Here is a 19431-nt window from a genome sequence, read left to right as displayed (position 1 = left end):
ATCTTTGGGGGAGTTTGAAGGGTTGCTTTGGAAGATGCCTTTCGTCTACTCATGGGCATGTCCCCAATAAGTGGAAACGTGCTTTCTCTGGGGACAACAAGCAGCAGCACTTATTTGTGCCTCTGCTGCTAGTTGTCCCTAGGGAATGCTCCTGCATGCATGCTCTGGTGCATGGCAAGTTGACCCAGGTGGGATAGGGGAGGCTGGCCCCAGCAGCACCTGGGGGCGGGCCCCCCAGGGCTCCAGCAGTGGCAATCTGGGTGCATGGAACCTGGCTGGCAGCTGGAGTGTGGCTCTGGCCAGCCAGGCTCTGGTTTCAGGTGGCATGTTCTGCCACCATGGACACCACCCTGCTTTGTTCTGGGGCAGGGGTTTTTTTTTGTTTTTTTTTGTTTTTTGTTGGTTGGTTGGTTTTTTTGACACTGGGATCTCCCAGTGTCAAAAAAACTTGCAGTGCTGCAAGTTAGCAGCAAATGCTGTCGTGTGGCAGGTGCGTTCTGTGGCACTGCAAACTGCACGTGTGCACTCATCAGAATGCGCTCTTGGTGTATTAAATGCATCATAGTAGATCTTGAGCTTTAACAGTTTAGTTCCCTATCTGTAGAGCCTTTAAAATTACGTGAATCACTTTGGGTGTAAGTGATATGCAGCTGCTCATTTTTAAAACTAACTTTGTTAGCTATTTAATAAGTAATGTAAACCACATAAATTTTCTTGACTCTTGAGAGTGTTACTGGCAGCAGAAAAAAAAGCAGATGTGGTTTTTGGGGGTTTTTTTTGTCTTTTGGTAGGGGTGCACCAATAAAGGATTTTTTGTGACAATTTATTAACCAGCCATGCTGGCCAGTACCAGACTGATAGCCAGTATGAAGCTCAGCAGCTTGGAGAGCATTGTCTGGTGGGTAAGTTGGGGGGTGCAGGGGTGGGGAGGCAGAACAGGCCCCCATGGTGAGGGAGGGAATGGGGCAGAGGCAGGCACTGCCTAGCCAGGATGGGGCATGGGACATAGCCATGGGGGTGGGAAGGGATAGCTCCCGCTGTGCGTGCAGCCCCAGGGGGGAGCATGTGCCCTTCAGATTTGTGTGCGGGACAAGGCGGGCTGAGGCTGGGGGTTGCACTGGCCTCTTCCTAGTTGTAGGGGCTGGGCTGGGGCTGTACTAAGAGGCAGGCTATGTGGGGAAGTTATGGGGACTTGGAGTGGCTGCAGCCCACCCCATAGGCCCCCCCTCCCAGCACTGCTGCTGCCCAGCCCAGCCTAGCCCCCCTGCCGGGGAGAGGCCAGTGCAGCCCTTGGCCCAAGCACATGCCTCCCCTGGGGCTGTGTGCAGCAGTAGGGAGTCTCTCTGCCCCTCCCTGTGCCCCCTAGATGAGGTATCCATGGCTCTGTCCTTTGCCTTGCCCCACCCCCACTCCCCACCATGGGGGCCCTGATTTGCTGGCCGGACTCTACTCTCCAAGCTGCTGGGCTGCATTCCTGGCCATGTGCATGCTACGGCTGTGCTCATGCACATGGCATTTATCAATGACATTATCGGCTACGCTGGCCAAAAAAAGCTGATTGCTGATGATGTCAATTTTCCTTTTTATTTGTACCGATCCACTATTAGCCAGTTATATCGGTGCACGTCTAGTTTTCGGACATTAAGTTGATAAAAGAAATTGACTGCTTTAAGGCACTTGCTTCATAGGTCAGTTCTCACTTTATAAATCCCTGCAAAGTTGGCACTGCTGTTTTTTAGATGTGGGTAAAAGCAGTGTGACGATTGAGTGTTTGCCTATATCAGAAGTTTTGCTTTGGTGTAACTATATTGGTAAAGACATCCCTATTCTAGGTATGCTGCAAATCCCCTAATAAATCACAGGTAAAGGCTCTCTTTTCTGCTGCAGTGTATCTGCATGCATCTGTGCTGGGACTTAAAACAGATGTAGCTACAGTGGTTAGGAAATCCCTGATGTGCACAAGCCCTAAAAAACTTTTTCAGTCATACATCAGCATTGGTGGCATGATAAAGTGTAGACTACAGGTGTGCAGACTCAATCCCAGAGGATTAATTACCTGAAAATTTGTAATGAGTCATAATTTTAAACACTTTCCTCCTGGGTTTCTTGTTTCTTTTTCTTGTTTTGTTTTGTTTTACTAACGGTTCATGGAAGGTTACATGGGGCTGTAAATCTGCTAGTTTATTGCAAGCTTTTATAACTGAAATAACCTAAAAATATTGTAAAACTTGGTATTCTAAATGTAAACTTTTTTTCCATGGCTGCCAGAGGTCATTCTAGCAAAGATGCTATACTGTGTCATATTACTTCAGTGTTGCTACATTTGTCCTGTACATCTTCTCACTTTCCATGGCTGGAATCAGACTCTAGACAAACTAATTAGAGATGTCTCCATTGCCTTGCTGTCTTTGACCTAACAAAACCAGTTCTGATGGTGAAGAAAGCCCATCCCAGTCACTGACACTCGGGGATAATTTTGACGTAACTGTGGACGGGACAGAGAGGTTTGCCACTTGCTTTTGGGGAACCTCTCTTCCAGCAGTCTATTTGTTACCTGTTCTTTCCCTGCCCTGGTCTCCAATAATATTCTAAAGTGTCCTCATGTGGGAATGTTTTTGCTGTGGGGTTCAGTGAACTATTTATTTTATATTGGTCCTTGGTTTTAATGCTGTTTTAGTGTGAACTAGGCATGCTCTGTGTGTGCCTGCTAAATCAAGCTCCTGTGTGCACTCGGGTAGTGTTTAAGATGCACTGAGTCTCAGATCTAAATGGCAGAGCTGCACCTTGGTAGGAGCCAGGTGGCTAGTAGCTCAGACAAGGACACTTCCGCATGCACGCAGAATCTGAGTTAAAGCACCAGAGGCACTATCCAATCCAAACTTAATAGGCACTAAATCAGTGATTCTCAATCAGGAGGTCATAGCACCCTAGAGTTTCCCTGAGATCCTTTTAAGGGTGCCATGTAGTGTTAGCACTGTTATATGTGCAAACATGGTTCACAAAATAAACCCCAAGATTTTGGGTAGAAATCTATAGTGTTAGAGACATTCTGACTTGTTCTGATCTTTCTGGAATCTTTGCAGCAGAAAAACAGCTGTATTATTTTTCTGAAGTTAAAAGAAGCAAGTGAAAACTAAGCTAGCACTTTCTGAGAGACCTCTTGAATCTATAAAGGTTGAGAAGCACTTCACTAAATGAATATGGGTAGCTAATGTATTTTGGGACTGCTGACATACGGGGGGTATATGTAGCTGGAATAGCTATGTTGGCTTATGTTATAGAGGAATGGTGATGATTCATAATTAAGAGTACTGTTAGGTTTTAATAGTAAACTCCTTTTTATTTTATTAACACTTTGTCCGACAGCTTGTCTGTTTAGTCCTCAGTTATTTTTCTTTTAACTTCTGAAGTGAATTGGACAAGCAGGTACTGAAATACTGAACTAAAAATTATTTGAAGATTGTACAAGTACTTTCATGTCACTTCAAAAAGGGCTTGTCCTAGAAACTTCAGGTTTGTTCAAGGCGTGTCTGAGAGAATCCTGTTTACTCACCCAGTTGTGGTACTTATTGCCATTGCTTTAAGACTGTCTGTTGCTGAGCAACACCCTTCAGCCTTTGGTACGATGCTTTTATCGTTAGCATTTTTACAGGTGGTCCTGTAAATACCTCTTAATTCTCTAAGTTGTTTGCCTTGCTGACTTTTTAGTCTTTCCCTTCCCTGTTTCTTTTTTGTGCCCCCCCCCTTCAGCTTGAAGCAATTTCAAGTGAAACAAATGTATTTGAATTAATTTTCAGCCTTAATTTAAACATTTATTTCTTCTTCTTCTTACCAAGAAACTTTTTACCAAGAAGTAGTGGAAGATTTCATAACCCTCATATTACATTAAAAATTTAATATTCTTGTCCTTGAAAGTGTTTGTCCGTGTCTGTCGTCATGTCCCCCCCCCCCCCATTAGTGGCTTTTGAAGAATGCTGGCTAGAATACATACTAGCTTTAATGCAAAGGATTCTAGAACCTGAAATCGGTGAAAATATTCCCACAATATTAAAACTACAGTGAAAATATTGCAGCAATATGTTAGTACAAGAAGTAGAAGCACAATAAGTAAAGGCAGCGACATAGCCAGTATTAATTTTCCAGCTTAAAGTTGGGGTGCTGGAGGTGGGCAGTCAACAGCAGTGGTAAAAACTATTAAGTATCTGGGATGATGATGATGAAGTAATACATTTTTAACTGAAAGGTCCTTCAAACTATTCTGAATCAGCTTACAGTGCTTGAAAAAGGGATCTCTAATTTGCAAAATTGTTACACTAGTTGGCCTGGTAAAAGACATTGCATACATCACAAGGCCAATTTTTTTCTATTTATAAACCTGTTTATATAAAGTGTCTGGGTGCCCTTTATATAGCACATCTTTTTTTTCACAGTCCATTCTGATTTAGCATAGACTTAATCCTAGCATTTTGAGACTACAGCACTCCAGTACTGGCATAAATAGCCTATTTCTACTTCCTTCATGGATAGCATTAAAAATAGTAGCTATTGGATTATTTCAGAGCCCTATCCTAGAATGGGTCACTATATTAGGGCCCCATCTAATATAGGACTCTTTATACACAGGGGAAATTACTGGGTAGTAAGCTAGGATGTGAGAGTTTTTTTCAGTATGCTAGCTACTATTTTAGCATGCAGCAAATGGTGTGTCTGCATGGGGAGCTAGTATGTAGTAGTTAGAACTTTAATTTATGGAGCGTTATCTTACTTCATAGTAACTTACATGTGTAGACAAGTCCACACAACTGTAAATTTTCTCCTGACCCAGCTATAGTGTGAATGAACTTAAAAAACCAAAATACCCCTTTGTTTATTAGATCTTAAGAGAGTTTGAAAATGGTGCTAAGTTATGCTTTGTCTGTATGTAATGGTAAAAATATTTGATGAAACTTATGTTTACAAGTTAATGCAATGGAGGAGTGCATTTGGTAGCAGTGTTGGTCTGAGACAAAAATAAATCCAAAAATCTAGTACTCTCATTCAGAGAATGATACCTTTTATTAGACCAACTAGAAAATTGCAAACAAATTATCTTTGTCTGCAAGTTTTGGGGCTCAAATGACTTTCATCAGGCTCAGGAAAAATGTAAAGATGGGGGGGGGGGCAGAGGAAGTCCCCATAAGTAGGAAATAAACTTCATTTTTGTACAGAGGAAGCTGGAAGTGGAAATCTGTCCCTCTGGGTGCATGAGAGTGTCTTTGTGAGTTGTTCTCAGTTGCTCTTTGCTAATATGTTGGAGAGAATCCATGCTTTATTACCTTCCTGTATTCCTGAGTCAGTATGAGCCTCTGTAGGGCTTTGTTTTGGTTTGTTTTTTTTTTTGTTTTGTTTGGGGGGGGGGGGGTTGTTTGCTTTTTCCCTAGCCAGATGTATTCTGTATTTATGTATTTAATGTTGTATGACTTGAACAGTTGGAGTCCCCTCTCTACGCTTTCAGTTTTACTATTGTACTATTACTTCAAGAATAACTAGACTAGAGTTTGTGCGCCTTACTTCAGACACCTTAAAATGACCAGATTTTTCAGTGTGCCAAGGAAGGCACTACATTTTAACTTGCCTATCATAGGTGTCTAAGTTGGGGCACCCAGGTGCTCTGTGACAATAAATACAAGCTCAGAGCTTTAGCATTAGGTCACAACAGTTTGTTCTGGTATAGTCCAATTGAGGAAGTATTTTCACTTCATATGTAGTTACAGTGCCTTAAAATTAGCTGCTCCACCCTTAGCTGCCATGTTGAGCAGTGACAAGACAAGATATTGGCAACAATGTGCCAATCCTGGTAAGAATTTTCTAATTGCTGCATGTTCTGTTTCGTTTTCATGGATTTTCCCGTGGGCTAATTTATTTATCTACTAAAGGAGGGGAAAAGTAGAAAAAGTATTTACAATGTACTGTAAGGCTGTGTAAGAAATTTTATATCCAAGTTATCACGGTTACCTTAAACTTTCACCTGCATTACTGTGCAGACACAGCACATACTATTCCTGCTTAAAATTCCAGTTTTGGGAACATATCCAAGAATTCTTGCTTACAGTGTGAAGAACTCTAGTAAACAAGCTTTAAAATGCCCAGAGCTGAGTACAAAAAGAAAATTCTAGTTAGTAGTGAATTCATAGGCAAAGTTTTCTACTGTAATCTGTTTTTTCAGTGTTTAAAGTTAAGCAATAAAAATACTGGTCTGCTCTCAAAATGAGCAATGAAGAGGTATGTCATGGCAAGAAATGGAAGGCTTGTACTGTAGCATTCTGACTTTTTTTCCTCGCAGCGTTCTTGCTCCTCCTAGTTCTGTGTATTCTGTGGTCCTGCCCTGAAGGAAACGCTTAATGAAAATTGATTTTTGTCTTGTTGTATCCTGCTGTACAATAATTGCGGTCCTCTAAATCAGTCAAATTTTGTTCTGTTCTAGTTGGGTGATCTTTAAAACATCTTCTTTATGGTATGGTAGGCACAAAGTACCCCCAAAAAAGTCTGAGGAAAAACTGTTTCTGGGGGTGGTGTGGGCACCTACCCTGGAGATCTTCAAAAGGAGCCTGGATGCACACCTTGCTGGGGTTATTTGACCCCAGCACTCTTTCCTGCCCAGAGCAGGTGGGCTGGACCTGATGATTTCACGAGGTCCCTTCCCTAAACTTCTGTGCATCTGTAAAAAGTTAATCAATTATGTGGAAAATTAATGGTGAAAGGGGAATGGTCATCTATCATTTATCTGGCAGTTCATAGTTGAACAAGCTAATACATCACAGATAGATACCAAAACATATTGGTATAAAAGCCCTTTACAAGGAAAACCTTTGGTTTTCTTTGAGGAAGAATAGAGTCATCTAATACAATATGGCAAATGTCTTGGTACTTGTCAGGGACGTTAGTGTCCTCTAATACTGAAGTTGGGTTTTTTTCTGGCTAGCTTTTAATTTTGGATAATAGTCTTCTGGACCAAAAACCAGATAGATGAGAAGGAATTAATGGAAAAAAACTTTTTAGTAATTTTGAAATAATGTAAAACTTGTCAACCTGCTTAGATCGAATCTACATCGCAACTTAAGCTGTTTGGATTTTGTATGCATAACACCTTAATGTGGCTCTGCTGTGGATGCCAGGCTATCAGTGGAACATGGCTAAATTGCATATTATAGCATGTGTTATTGAGAAGTGGCAAACAGATGTCGCACTCCTTTATTGAAAGAGTAGCACACGCCTATCCATAAAGAATAAAGTATATGTGATGTAGAAATAGGCTTGCTGTCCATACTCAGAATTTTCTTTCTTGTTAACTTTGGCTTTTTTAATGCTTTCTCAAAGTTGAATGTAAATAAAAAAATAGGCCAATGGAAATCCAGGCAGTGTCCTACTTAGTACCGTTGTTTGTTTTTTTGTGGGGGGGGGTTTGTGGGTGGGTTGTTTGTTTTTTGCGTGGGGGGGATGAGGAGTGGTCAGATTTAAGTAGCTTTCGTTGCCATTGCCACTGAAACCTCAATAGTAAAACTAGAATTTTTTTTTATAAAGTCATGGAAAATTGCAGATAATGTGTGTGTTTTGTTTTTTTTTATGGAACAGTTGGTTACCTATATGGACAGTATACTTTTTTGTTTTTATAGACAAGGATGGGGAATAGAGGGGGGGGGGGGGGAAAAAAAGCTTTAATGTTGACTTTGGAGCCTGAAGATTCAGTTTCTGTCCAGATAGTGTAGAAACACGTTTAATATTGTTAAAACAAGTGTCTCAAAATAGATATTTTTGCCATGGTAGCAAGGTATAACGACTGACCTCTTTTAGTTTCTGTGCTTCAGTGCATATAAAAGATAGTGTATTATGTCTCTGCTCTGAGGCAGTGGAAGTACTGGCATTTGTTCTGGGGAGCTAAAATGGGTTGGCTGTTTCTTGAAGACTGGTAGAGCAAATACTATTTTACCCTTCTGCTTTGCTTCTGCTATTTATTACAGGATGCATGTCCCAAAAGACTGACAGACTTGGTGCGTCGTTATACAGTACTTTAGCTGTAACTTTGTCATTCAAATCCGTTTAACATGAAGAAATGGAAACAGATAGGAAATAATGTGGAAAGAAAAATGAAATCCACAGTGGGATGAAGAACAATGCATCTTTGAGAGGAAATGCAGTTTGGTTTATTTTAATTTTAAACAAGTTTTGATGGATAGTAACTATATTAGTTGAAAGACGCTAAATCTTGGTGTGAAGGGTATACATTTTAAAATGTTATGCATAATTTTTCCATCTAAATGTAACTTATACAAATTGCAAGAATAGCGTAGGTATAGGTAACTAAGGTGCTTCATTCAGCAAACAAAACTTAAAAATTTGAATAAACACCTTAATTTAGCGTAACCTCTTGGGTTTTATTGTAATCAAAATAAGCCAGTTATACAAGGTACTATGAAAGAACTTGCTTTAGAAAAATGCAGATACAAAACAAGACTTTGAATTGTTTTTGATTTAAATAATTGCATACTGCTAGGAAGCATACTTTACTTGACCATCTCTTGAATAAATATTTATCATAAACAGAATTTTGTAGAGTAATGGAACAATTGTGCTCAACAGAACTAAAATGAGGACTTCTTCCTTCTTGCTGCCACTGCTGCCACGCCCCCCCCCAGCAGAACAGCAGCTGTCCTAGTGGGAAAACTCTTTTACATACCTTGCTGGGTAATAGCAGAGACTTGCTTGTCTCACACGCTCGTGCTCGCTCATGCTTGCGCTCTGTCTTGTCCAAAAGGAGAATCTCTATAACCATATGTTACAAATAGTAAAAGAACTGAAATGCAGAAGCTACAGGTCATTGCATACAGCAGTTCCAAGCAATCACTTGAAACACATACGCTCAGAGTAACTGGTGTGGGGAGGAGGATTGATGCTGAGTTGGGCAGCAGCCCTAGGCACCCACTTTGGGGTTAAGGAAGTTTACAAAAAACTGCAGCTGCCTGAGGGGGACACTACAGCAGCCAGTGCTGCTTCAGCCGTGGAACTGCCTTGCTATGCCTTTAAATTATACTATTTTTAGTCCATTTCTGGGAATAATTTTAAGAAAGGTGATGTTTTAATTTTTTAGCCTATGGTCAGTATTAAATTGAAAAGAATAGATTTTAATTGTACTAAACTTTTCTACATTTAGACCAGGGGTGGGCAGTTATTTTGGGTGGAGGGCCGCTCACTGACTTTTTGCAAGCCATCGAGAGCTACATGACAGGCAGCCAGGGACAGATAGATATTAATTTTTTAATTATTTTTTTTTTTTAGGGGCCCTGTGGGCCAGATAAAATGGCCTGGTGGGCTGCATTTTGCCCACCCCTGATTTTAGACTCTCTTGCAAAATACAAAACAAACAAATAAACTATTTGAAGCTTGTTCTGACACTTATGCATTTATGTCCTCTTTGGTTTGGTTTTTTGTTTTTTTTGTTTTGTTTTGTTTTTCTTCTCAAATTCAAACCATAAGTTGTTTCGATAAGATCCAAAAAGACTTTTTCTTACACATACACGTGTAGCCAGGGCTTTACCTGTGTATCAGAATATCTTAATTTATAGGAGGGGGAGTTGTGCTATTTTTTAGTTGGACAGAAGGCAAGGCACAGTGGCACCTTAGAGACCACAGAGGCATAGGCTTTCATGGATGACAGACTACTTCATCAGATAGTGTGATGGTAGCACAGTACTTGACAAAGTAGCATGTCACCTCAGAAAGCTTATGCCATTCTGAATGTGGTAGTCTCCAAAGTACCATCCTGCTCTGCCTTCTATTTTAATTTTATAGAAAGAAGGAAAAAATCCTTCTTGCTTGAACAACTAAAACATCCTGGTATTGTATACTAAAGTGACTTTCTGCTTACAATTATATCAGTGAAGCAGATGATGTGTGCTATCTTTCTGATTTAAACCCAAGCTACTATGGACACTACATTCCATACCCAAATATTGAGTAATGCTGTGTAGGCCATAGCTGCCCATAAGAAAACCACAAGCATTCTGAAATAAAGCATTTTTATTTTCTCTAAAAAGGGGTTTAATATCATAGTGGAGAGTTCATTGAATATCTGTGCTCAGACAAAATATTAGGTTTTATAGGGACAAGATGGAAAAAGAATAGAGAATGTCATTCTGTAATTCACTTGTTCACCTTTTACGTGGTGTATTGCATTCAGTGCTACTCAGTTCATCCTATAGCAGAGTTGGGAATTCAGGGATGATTACGAATCTAGAACTCAAGAGTAAAGTAAATGGAATTAGCTTGCTAGGATTTGTTCTTTGAAATAACTAGCAAGTGGTGTGCGGGGAGGCAGGGAAGCAGAGGTGGAGGAATTTGCTGTATCAGTTGACCTCAGTGTTTCTGCTCTTCCCCAGTGGTAAGGCTATAAATGGATGTCTCATCTGACCCAGGATTGATTGTCCTGGGATTTGACCTGGATCAAAACAGGAGCAGCATAATCATGTCACCTAAGCTGCGTTGCTGCTCCTTTGCCAATAGGTGGCCAGCAAGAGCATACAGCTTGACTGGCTTGTCCTTAGAATGAACTGCAGTGACTACAGATGCACAACAGGATATCCCCACTATGGTGTTAGTACATTTTATGCAATGTGCTTCAGAGGGACTTGAGGCAGGATAATGGACATGAATGTCTGCCCGATCTAGGGACAACAGGCTTTCTCCTTGGACAAATGCAGCATCTATTTGTGTCATGCCAAGGTAGCTTGACACGGGGGGGGGGGTTGGGTTTTTTTTTTAATGGTCTTGTCCCAGTTAGTGTTTACTTAATGTTGAGTAAAAGTGGACACACAACTAGAGCCAGTTTGCTTATTTCTTGGCAAGAGTTAGGAAATGTTTAGCCTCCTGTAAATTGTTCAGCCTAGATATTTGTCCTGTGCAGTGAATATTCTAGGGAATGAAATTTTGAGTTCTGTGAAAAATGCTTATACAATTTCCTTTTAATAGGACAAAGTAACAGCATTTGGTTGTGTGGGCAAATGTAGCAGTCCTTCCACTGTGCATCACATGTAGGGTTTGACCCTCCCTCCCCACCTTTTTTTATCACTGCTGCTTAAACTGCTACTGAGGAGAAGACTACTGGCTTGCTGGGTCCTAGTTGGACTCAGTTCTCCAATCACACAAACGGCTACATGGCAGCTTCCACAAATTCCTAGTACAGTGTTTCTTGTTGCCTTGGCAAAGGTTAAGCCTGTCCTTAGAATGTCTTCATTTGGCTTACAGCCAAACTTCACTCAAAGTACAAGTGAAAGGAGAAGAACAATTTATATCGCAACAAAAAGCCAGACGATTTCATGGGTCAGAGAAAAGTGTTTCTCAGTCCTCTGCCTGAAGAAGGGTGTTTGGACCTGAAAACTTGCAAAGAGAGAACTTTTTTTGCTACTATTTAGTTTGTCTAATAAAAGATATTGCCTCTGACCCAAGAGCTTTGTTTATCTCTCTTGGACCAACATGGCTATAACATATCTATAGTCCAAGAGCATTCGCTCTTCTGCATAAGGAATGTTTGGTTCCAATGATGAGTCAAGATCTTCTGAGATGAGACTGAGAGTCTCTTTCTTCATAGTGGAAAAGCATTCTTTCCTTCCCTATTTCATTCATCAACTTGGCAGCAATAATAGGACTTAAGAAATTCTTATTTATTTTCTCTGATGTGGTATTTGCTGAGTGTAGACGCATACAAGGGATATGGGTCAATTGTTCTTGGCATTCCAAAGTGACAAATATGGAATTCAAAGACTTTATGTAGAAAAAATATAATTTGATTATATTGAGACTAGAAGCTGAGCAAAATTCAATGGTGGATTGCATGTTTACATGGATGACAAGAATATCTGGTTAACATTGTTAATGAAGGGAATTTTAAAATACTATGTGTTCTGGCCTCAGACCTATCTCTGTGTTGCAAATTTAGAATGAGACCTTCATGGAGGTGTATATTTGTCCAACATTTGCTTAGGCTAGGGTTTCCTTCAACTTCCTCTGCCCCCTCTTCTCCCCTACCCTGGAGCTTGGGGCCCCTTGCTGCCTACACTAGGCAGGAACAGTTTGTACTCCTCCCCCCCACCCCCTGGTCAGCATCTATATGTGCACTTAGGTGCATTCATTTTGAAGTGCTGTTTTCTAGTATCTGTGTCTGTTGGTACTAGCAAATGGTACTTTAAATTGATCTACTGTGCAGTAATTGCTGCACACATGTAGATAGTGACACTTTACTGTGCCTTGGATTAGTCTAATGTGCAGTAAAGTACGTGTGTACATGTGCCCAGTTATTTACAAGGAAAGATCTCTTCCCTCATGCTGCTTTTCAAAAACAAGGTGTGGATTACATATGGGGGTACATTTATGCAAGAAGATATGAATATACAGATCACAGGCCTGATTATTGGCAGTTCCTGTATACCTAACATTTTTAAACAGTCAGCTAACAGACTTCTCTTACAAAAAGAAACCCCCCCCCTTAATCTCTCATAGTTCATAGCTATATTTTGACTTATCTACTATGCTTGAGTACATTGTATACTACATGAGTGCCCAATTTTTGCTTAACTGCATAATACAGTGCCACTTCCAATTTGCTGACTATTACTTACATTAACAAGTTAATTATCTGCATATGTGTGTATGTACATACGCATGTGTGCACGCGCACGTACACACCATAGCATTTCAGTCTTACTGTCCACTTAAAACACATTTAACAGGAGTATGACTAATTTAACTCTAACTGCTTGTGTTGTAACTTTAATACATTCCATTTAAGTAAATAAAGGGCTGTTGTTGGAAATCTTGAAGATGACAGGACCGAGTTTTCCAGCTGTGATCTTTCCCTCATTGTCAAGGTTTCTAATAGTCACTATTAGGACAGCTGTTAAGAGCCTTGAAAATGTCCAGAAATAGTCCAGTATTATTCATACCACAGTATCGAAAGGACGCTGCACTTACTGAGTATTGCTTGTTTACATAAAGCTTGGATATGAACATGGGTGGGGTGGGCAGATGTATTTTTTGTTTTGTTTTTTGTTTTTCTTTGTTTTTAAGTCCCAAGGCTACACATTTTTAAGTGGGCTACTCTGAATTATAGGGTATTCCATTGCATACATAACTTCCTGCATTCTCTTGCTGCTGTCTCTAGTGCTGACAGCATAGATGTCAAACCATGTTATATCACAAGGCTGCTGTAGCTAGACTTTCCCCAGAGCAGTTGTCTGTTCTTGCATGCTTCCAAAAATAAAGCAGAAGATAATGGTGCGGCACACTCCTGTTTCTGTTTTCGTTTTTGTTTTTTTTCAACATACCTCTTTGTGGTATTTCCTCTTTCATTTGTTTTTTATTTTTCTTTTTAGTAGTACAAAATCCTTGAGGGTGCTGATTTATACCTGGGGTACGATGTTCACCTAGTCCACATATAAAAGTAATTGGTGCAAATAGCTTTTTGGCTACTGAAGTATAAGACAACTTTGGGTTTTAGAGAGAGTTTTACTATACCTTAATTATAGTGAAGTAACTGTTAGTGACACTGAGAGGTATTTAATTACACTTCAAAAAATGCTTCAATGGAGCACCTAGACTTTTTATTTTTCACTGATGTGTATTGCTAAAGAGAATTTGTTTCTTTCTTTTGTAAAGCAATAAAATTGGTTTTGTATGTTCTAATGGTCACAATCCAGGTCCTTCTTGAGCATAACTGTACGTGGCTTGGTATGAACAGGTATCTCATTTTGTCCTAGGATCAATTGTTCCTCTGTTTGTCACAGAACAGAAGTCATGGGATTGGTGTGTACACAAATCACCCTTCCAGTTAAGGACAATGGAATAAATGTCTGAACAATCACAATTTGTCCCAGGAGAAATTGGATTCTCCCAGGTCAAATGTGATTACTTGTAGCTAAAGTATCTGATCTTCAAGCTTCCAGGCCTAAATATCCTCTCATGCAAATGTTACCTAGGACATTAAAGAGGTATTCCATCTAGTTGTGTAAATAAAGTAAAATATTTGCTTTGCCTTTTGTTATACTTACGTTTGGATCAGATGCGCTGACTGCAGAGCGTTTAGTTTATCCTGAAACTTCTTGACAGAATCAATACCCGAGAACACCAAAAAGTGTAGCTTCCTTGTAGGGGGGGAAAAAAATGGGAGCCTCATGGAACAAAATTGATAAAGCCAGCTACTGATTTACCACTTATTTGTTCATTGAGTAGCGCAAGATCTGTGCTGTTCTTCACCTGACGGATAACAGATTGAAAGTACATTTTTTTTTTTTTTTGATTCATCAGTTTGTCTATGACAATAAGTCCTCTTTTATATACGATAGTTATCTTTGCTATTTTGAATGTTATTGTTGGCTACTGCCCAAAGGCATGCTGTTTTTTGTCAGTTGACGTTCTGTGCATAGGCAGAGCGGAGTACTTTTTTTTTTTTTAACCCGGTACATTGATTTTTTTTCTTAGCAATAATCAGTGATGTAGCCACACTTTAAGCTGCTATGTGACTAAAGATGATTCAGTTTTTAGAGAGGAAGTCTTTATTAACTAAAGGTAACTGGTTTGTAGCTTGTCAGCTTCTGTTTAGGGTGTTTAGTTGTCTTTTTAAAGACCAACTCTGAAGTATCTCTTCACGTTTTAATGACTTTTTGCCTTTTTGTTGGTAGAGATTCATTGGATGGGTAGAAGTGCCCTACTTTGCACTGTCTTTTATCATTGGTATTAACATTTCTATAAAGGTATATAGATAGTACATTTAAAACTTCTGAGAACTACTCAAAATGAAGCAACTAAAATTTCTTTGAACAGAAATTTTCTGCCATCCATATTTGAGATACTTGATGACCTGACATAGATGCTTTGGTGTAAACTCAGTGCTTTATTTGGTTCAGAATGTAACGTTCTTGGAGCACAGCTAAGAAGACTAGAACACAGCAGATTGAAGGCACTGAACAGGAATTAACAGTTTCATCTGTAGATTCTATTTAATTGCAAATTTGTCTGCCTTCTTAAATATGGAGCTTATTTTCTAGGCCATTTTGCTATGAGATATTTCAACTTTTAAGATATCCTAATATTGCCAGCAAAACAGCATACGTAGCCAAACAAGACTTTTCGTACCTTGAAGTATCTCATGGGAATAAATGAAAAAACCTTAAGGGGGAGAGAGTGGTAAATATTTGTTAGTTTGAAACAGAGTTTCTTAGTTTCTGGTTTTTTGGATTTTTTGTTTTGTTTTGTTTTTATTTTTAACAGGCTTCCTAGCTGGCATGTCTTTTGTAAAGAGAGTTCTTCACCTACATTACGGTACTCACCAGATGATTGTGCCCTGGCAAATGAGGATGAGAACATCCAGGAAAAGGTACAGTAAACTGATTCCAAGCTATGCTTATTGCTAATAGGCTAGTTTTCTCAGAGCATTTGAAAAAAAAACTCCTGAATCACTGAATCACTTTAATGCTAGAGCTAGTTAATACACAAAGAAATGCTTTGGGTTATTCTACTTGCGGTCTGACAACTACATAACTGGTATATGACAAATGTTTATCAGCTTTTGTCTTCCTATGTTTAAACTTTGTTCTAATGGGAGAAGAACAGCTATGTTGGTTGATTGGACAAAGGCAGAAAGGTGGTTGTTGCAATATGTGAACTAGTGCTATTGTACACAGAATGCTTAGATTGGCATAATAAGTATTCATATGTTTTAATACTCTTACTTTTGCTGTGAGCTGCTTGTGCATCTCAAGTGTACAGTATTTAAAATGCCTGTATATGAAAGCATGGTGTTGTGTCCTTCTGTTATGTAGTAGTTTAGGCTGGTCCCTTTGTATGTTTTTTATTCTGTAGCCTTTGCAGTGGCGGGGTCAGGAAGACGACTGGTCAAGTTATGGCAGTGTAATTAAACTTAAACAATTAAAACTACCTACATAGAGACTATCCGAATAGCTTAATCTTCTTTGAAAACAATACTAGATGATACACAAGGTGCTGTTATATCACACTAACTCTGTCTGTATATGCCCTGTATGTGCCACTGTTGTTCAGTTTCTCTTGGGAGAGTTGCTGTCCCAGGAGAAACCATGAGTATACAGATGTTCATGGATCTTTTTGAGGACAAATAACATTGGAACAACAAGGTTTAAGCCTCTTCCATGTACATGGTTTTTCTTCTGAGAGAAGCCACAGCACAGTCTGCCAGCATCCCATGGTGCTTTGTTTCTCCCCCCTACTTCTGCCTTAGAGACAGGTATGTTGCTTGCTGGACTCTGTTGCTCCAGAATACACACCCTTCACAACCTCCACATTGTACTGCAGGGAAATACCGGCAGTCTGTTAGCCAGTCAGGGCTGCCCTGTGCATTGCTGCCACCTGTCTCCAGGCAGACTTGAAGGAGTCTGCAGAGTATGCTGAGATGTCTGCAAAGGGGCCCCCTCACTGCACAACATCAGTGCTACAAGCTCTCTGCTCTTCATGGGCTCAGCAATTGAATGTCTGTTTTGGTATCTCCACGTAAGTTTTTCTGCCAGGAGAATAAACCCAGGAAAATTCTCCCAGGTCATTTGAAGGTGTGTACATAACCAGTATAACTCTGTATAATTTCCATGAAGATTCCATGTAACACAAGCTAAATAGATTTAAGCAAGTGTTAAATCAGTTTGTCAGTTAGTACAAACCCCTTCCTGAACTGAATTGACAAACTGGCACTTTCTCCTGTACAAGCAAGAACTTAAAAGCCTATTATGCATAATTGTTTTACTGTGTGGAGAATTTCTCCAAATCTGCCATAACTCCAGGATTGATTGATTGATTGAGTGTTAGCAGTGGAAGTAAAATATTCCAAGGTGTGTCTTAAAACAGATTATCTTGAGTGTTTAGGTGACTATAAAAAGATGAATCATCATTGGTACACATGTTTATTAAATTGTTGTTTACTTTGTAATGTACTAGGAGGAAATGGGCAGACCCACTGGAACTCAATCATTAGAACATGTGGACTCAAGTGTACAGAGTTATCCCAGAGAAGATGTATTTGGCGATACAAAATATGACCAGGCAAGCTTTATTTCACTCATTTTCCTTGATGCATTTTTTTCAAAGGCTTCATGGACTTCAGAAGCTTCCATCTTGTGTCTCGAGTTTTATAATTATGGTGTTTCATTCCCATGAAAATATGGGGGCTGGGTCTGCTGAAAGCTTAATCTCAGATAAGAGAACCAGGGAGCTAGGCAATTTAGATTATTTAAATTACACCTATATAATAAGGCAGGTAATCATTGCAGTTACTCTCCCAGGAAATTGCAGGCTATACATCACCTAGAAACCTTTTTAAATCAAGATTGTATGCCTTTCTAAAACATGGTTAAACCTATAACTTGCTGAGCTAGATGCGGGAATTACTTGGCAATGATTTAAGGCCTCTGTATATAGGTCAGACTTAGATGTCTAAAGGTCCCTTCTGGCTTTCATCTATGACTCGACAATATTCTCTGTCTGCTTAAATTCCCTCTGTACTTGATAGGATGCAGTATTTCTTATGTTCTGAATGGATTTTTATGGTCCCATGTAAAGGGGGCTGAATTGCAATGGATAGTATAGTAGATCATGTACTCGAAATGGTTAGAATTGTTGCCAATACAAAAAATGATTTAAAAAAAAAATGTTACTTGATTTTGTTAGATAGACCTTGTATACGTTCTGAGCCAAAAGATAAAGCTTGATAAAAATACTCTTTCTTGTAGAGTTTAAAGGTAGGGCTATCAATCGCAGTTCATTTGCGCAAGTAATGCATTAATCGATTCCTGTTTTTTAATTTATTGTGTGCATGTTAATTAACACATGGTTTTGGAACCTGAACCTGGGCTCCACTCTGCAGAAGGCTGCCCAGCGGGGCAGGAGTGGCAGTGCAGAGCACCACAGGGCAGCCTGGGCATGAGCTCCAGGCTGTAGCAGCAGGGCAGGGTGAAGGAAAGGTGCTCACAGTCAGAGATGCACTTGAGCAGTCACAGCACGTATGCTGCGCCAGTAAACTTGTGAGTGGGAGGAGAAGGAAGGGATAGTAGGGGCAGATCGAGGCTTCCATGGTGAGGGAGGGAGTGGGCCAGGCACTGGGGTAAATGAGGCCCCAGGACCGGGGCAGGTCATGGGACGGAGTTGCAGGAGGCTCATCCAGTGGTGTTGGGGAGGGGGCGCATGGCTCTCTGCTGCTGCATGCACCCCTAGGGGAGGCATGGGGGGCATGTGCCCCCCAGACTTGTGGATGGGGCAGAGGCCAGCTGCCTGCTGCAGGCTGGGGCTCTCTACCCTGCTGCCTTTACCCCAGGAGCTGAGTGCTGGCCATGCTGTGTCCCCTGCCTGCCTGGTGTTGGGAGGCACAGCACAGCATGGTATCATGTGGCTCCTGGGGCAAAGGCAGTAGGCTGCAGAGCCCTAGCCTGCCTTTATCCCACGCACAAATCCAGGGGGCATGTACCTCCCTCCATGCCTTCCTGTGTGCACGAGTGGGAAGCTGCACCCTCCCACCCTGTGCCCCTAGACAAGCCTCCTGCAGCTCCCTCCTCCTGGCCCCAGGGCCTCATCCACTGCTGTGCCTGCCCCTGCCCCACCCCCTCCCTCACCAGCTTGGATCTGCCCTTCACAGACAGATAGCAACATGCTGGGGGGGGGGGGGGGGGGGGTGTTTGCATCTGCCTCTCACTCCAAAGCCCCGGTATCCTGCATCCTGCCAGGGTGTGTGAGAACCCCTCCCCAGGCCCCCCACACCTTCACAAATTCCCCCCAACACGCACGCATCCCACACCCACCCACCAACCATACACACTACCTGCATAACTTTGCATAATTTTGAGTTGTGCATAACTTTTTGAGGTTTTAGCTGTGCAACTGAAGTCACAATTAGTTACAGCTAATTTTTTTAATTGTGCAAATAACTTCAATCAAACTTTAATTGTGACAGCTGTATATTGCAAATCCTTCCTAACCTTTGTGATCGTTGTCCTGAGCCAAGATAATCTTATTGGTAACTTGTAACATTTGTCTGACAGTTGTTGATGTTGCTGAAGGAAATGGTCTGGTCTAATCCAGCAGTCTTTGCACTTATCAGATGCACACTTTCCTCATGCAGATAGTTTTGCATTCAGTTAAAACATAAATCAATTCTAAAGCAGAAGCTTTGGAGTTAGAATTCTAGGTAGTTCCCATCTGCATCACTGGCTGTGTGACTGACAAGTTTTATTTAACTCTCTCTCCTTTTCTTTATGCAAAATGGGTCTAAAATATGTTCTCCTCTGTTGAAGCATTACTTTGAACCAAATCTGTGACTTTTTTAATATGTTTATTCCTATAGAACTCAAATTCAGATCTATTTTTGTAATGGTCTTGATGATGATGACAAAT

General features: G+C 40.6%; 1 protein-coding gene across 3 annotated transcripts in view; it reads left to right on the top strand.

Moving 5' to 3' along the window:
• Positions 1 to 19431, top strand: part of SUCO (SUN domain containing ossification factor) — a 68483-nt gene that overhangs the window by 4114 nt on the left and 44938 nt on the right. For all 3 annotated transcript variants that reach the window (XM_059728281.1, XM_059728280.1, XM_059728279.1), the window contains exons 2-3: positions 15295 to 15400; positions 16987 to 17091. In XM_059728281.1, the coding sequence (XP_059584264.1) occupies positions 15295 to 15400; positions 16987 to 17091 (211 nt within the window). The remainder of the gene's footprint in view (positions 1 to 15294; positions 15401 to 16986; positions 17092 to 19431) is intronic.

The sequence above is a fragment of the Alligator mississippiensis genome, chromosome 5 (genome assembly GCF_030867095.1).
Source record: "Alligator mississippiensis isolate rAllMis1 chromosome 5, rAllMis1, whole genome shotgun sequence".
Taxonomy (NCBI): Eukaryota; Metazoa; Chordata; order Crocodylia; family Alligatoridae; genus Alligator; species Alligator mississippiensis.
Note: the sequence above shows the minus strand (reverse complement) of the source record. Positions and strands in the feature narration are given on the sequence as shown.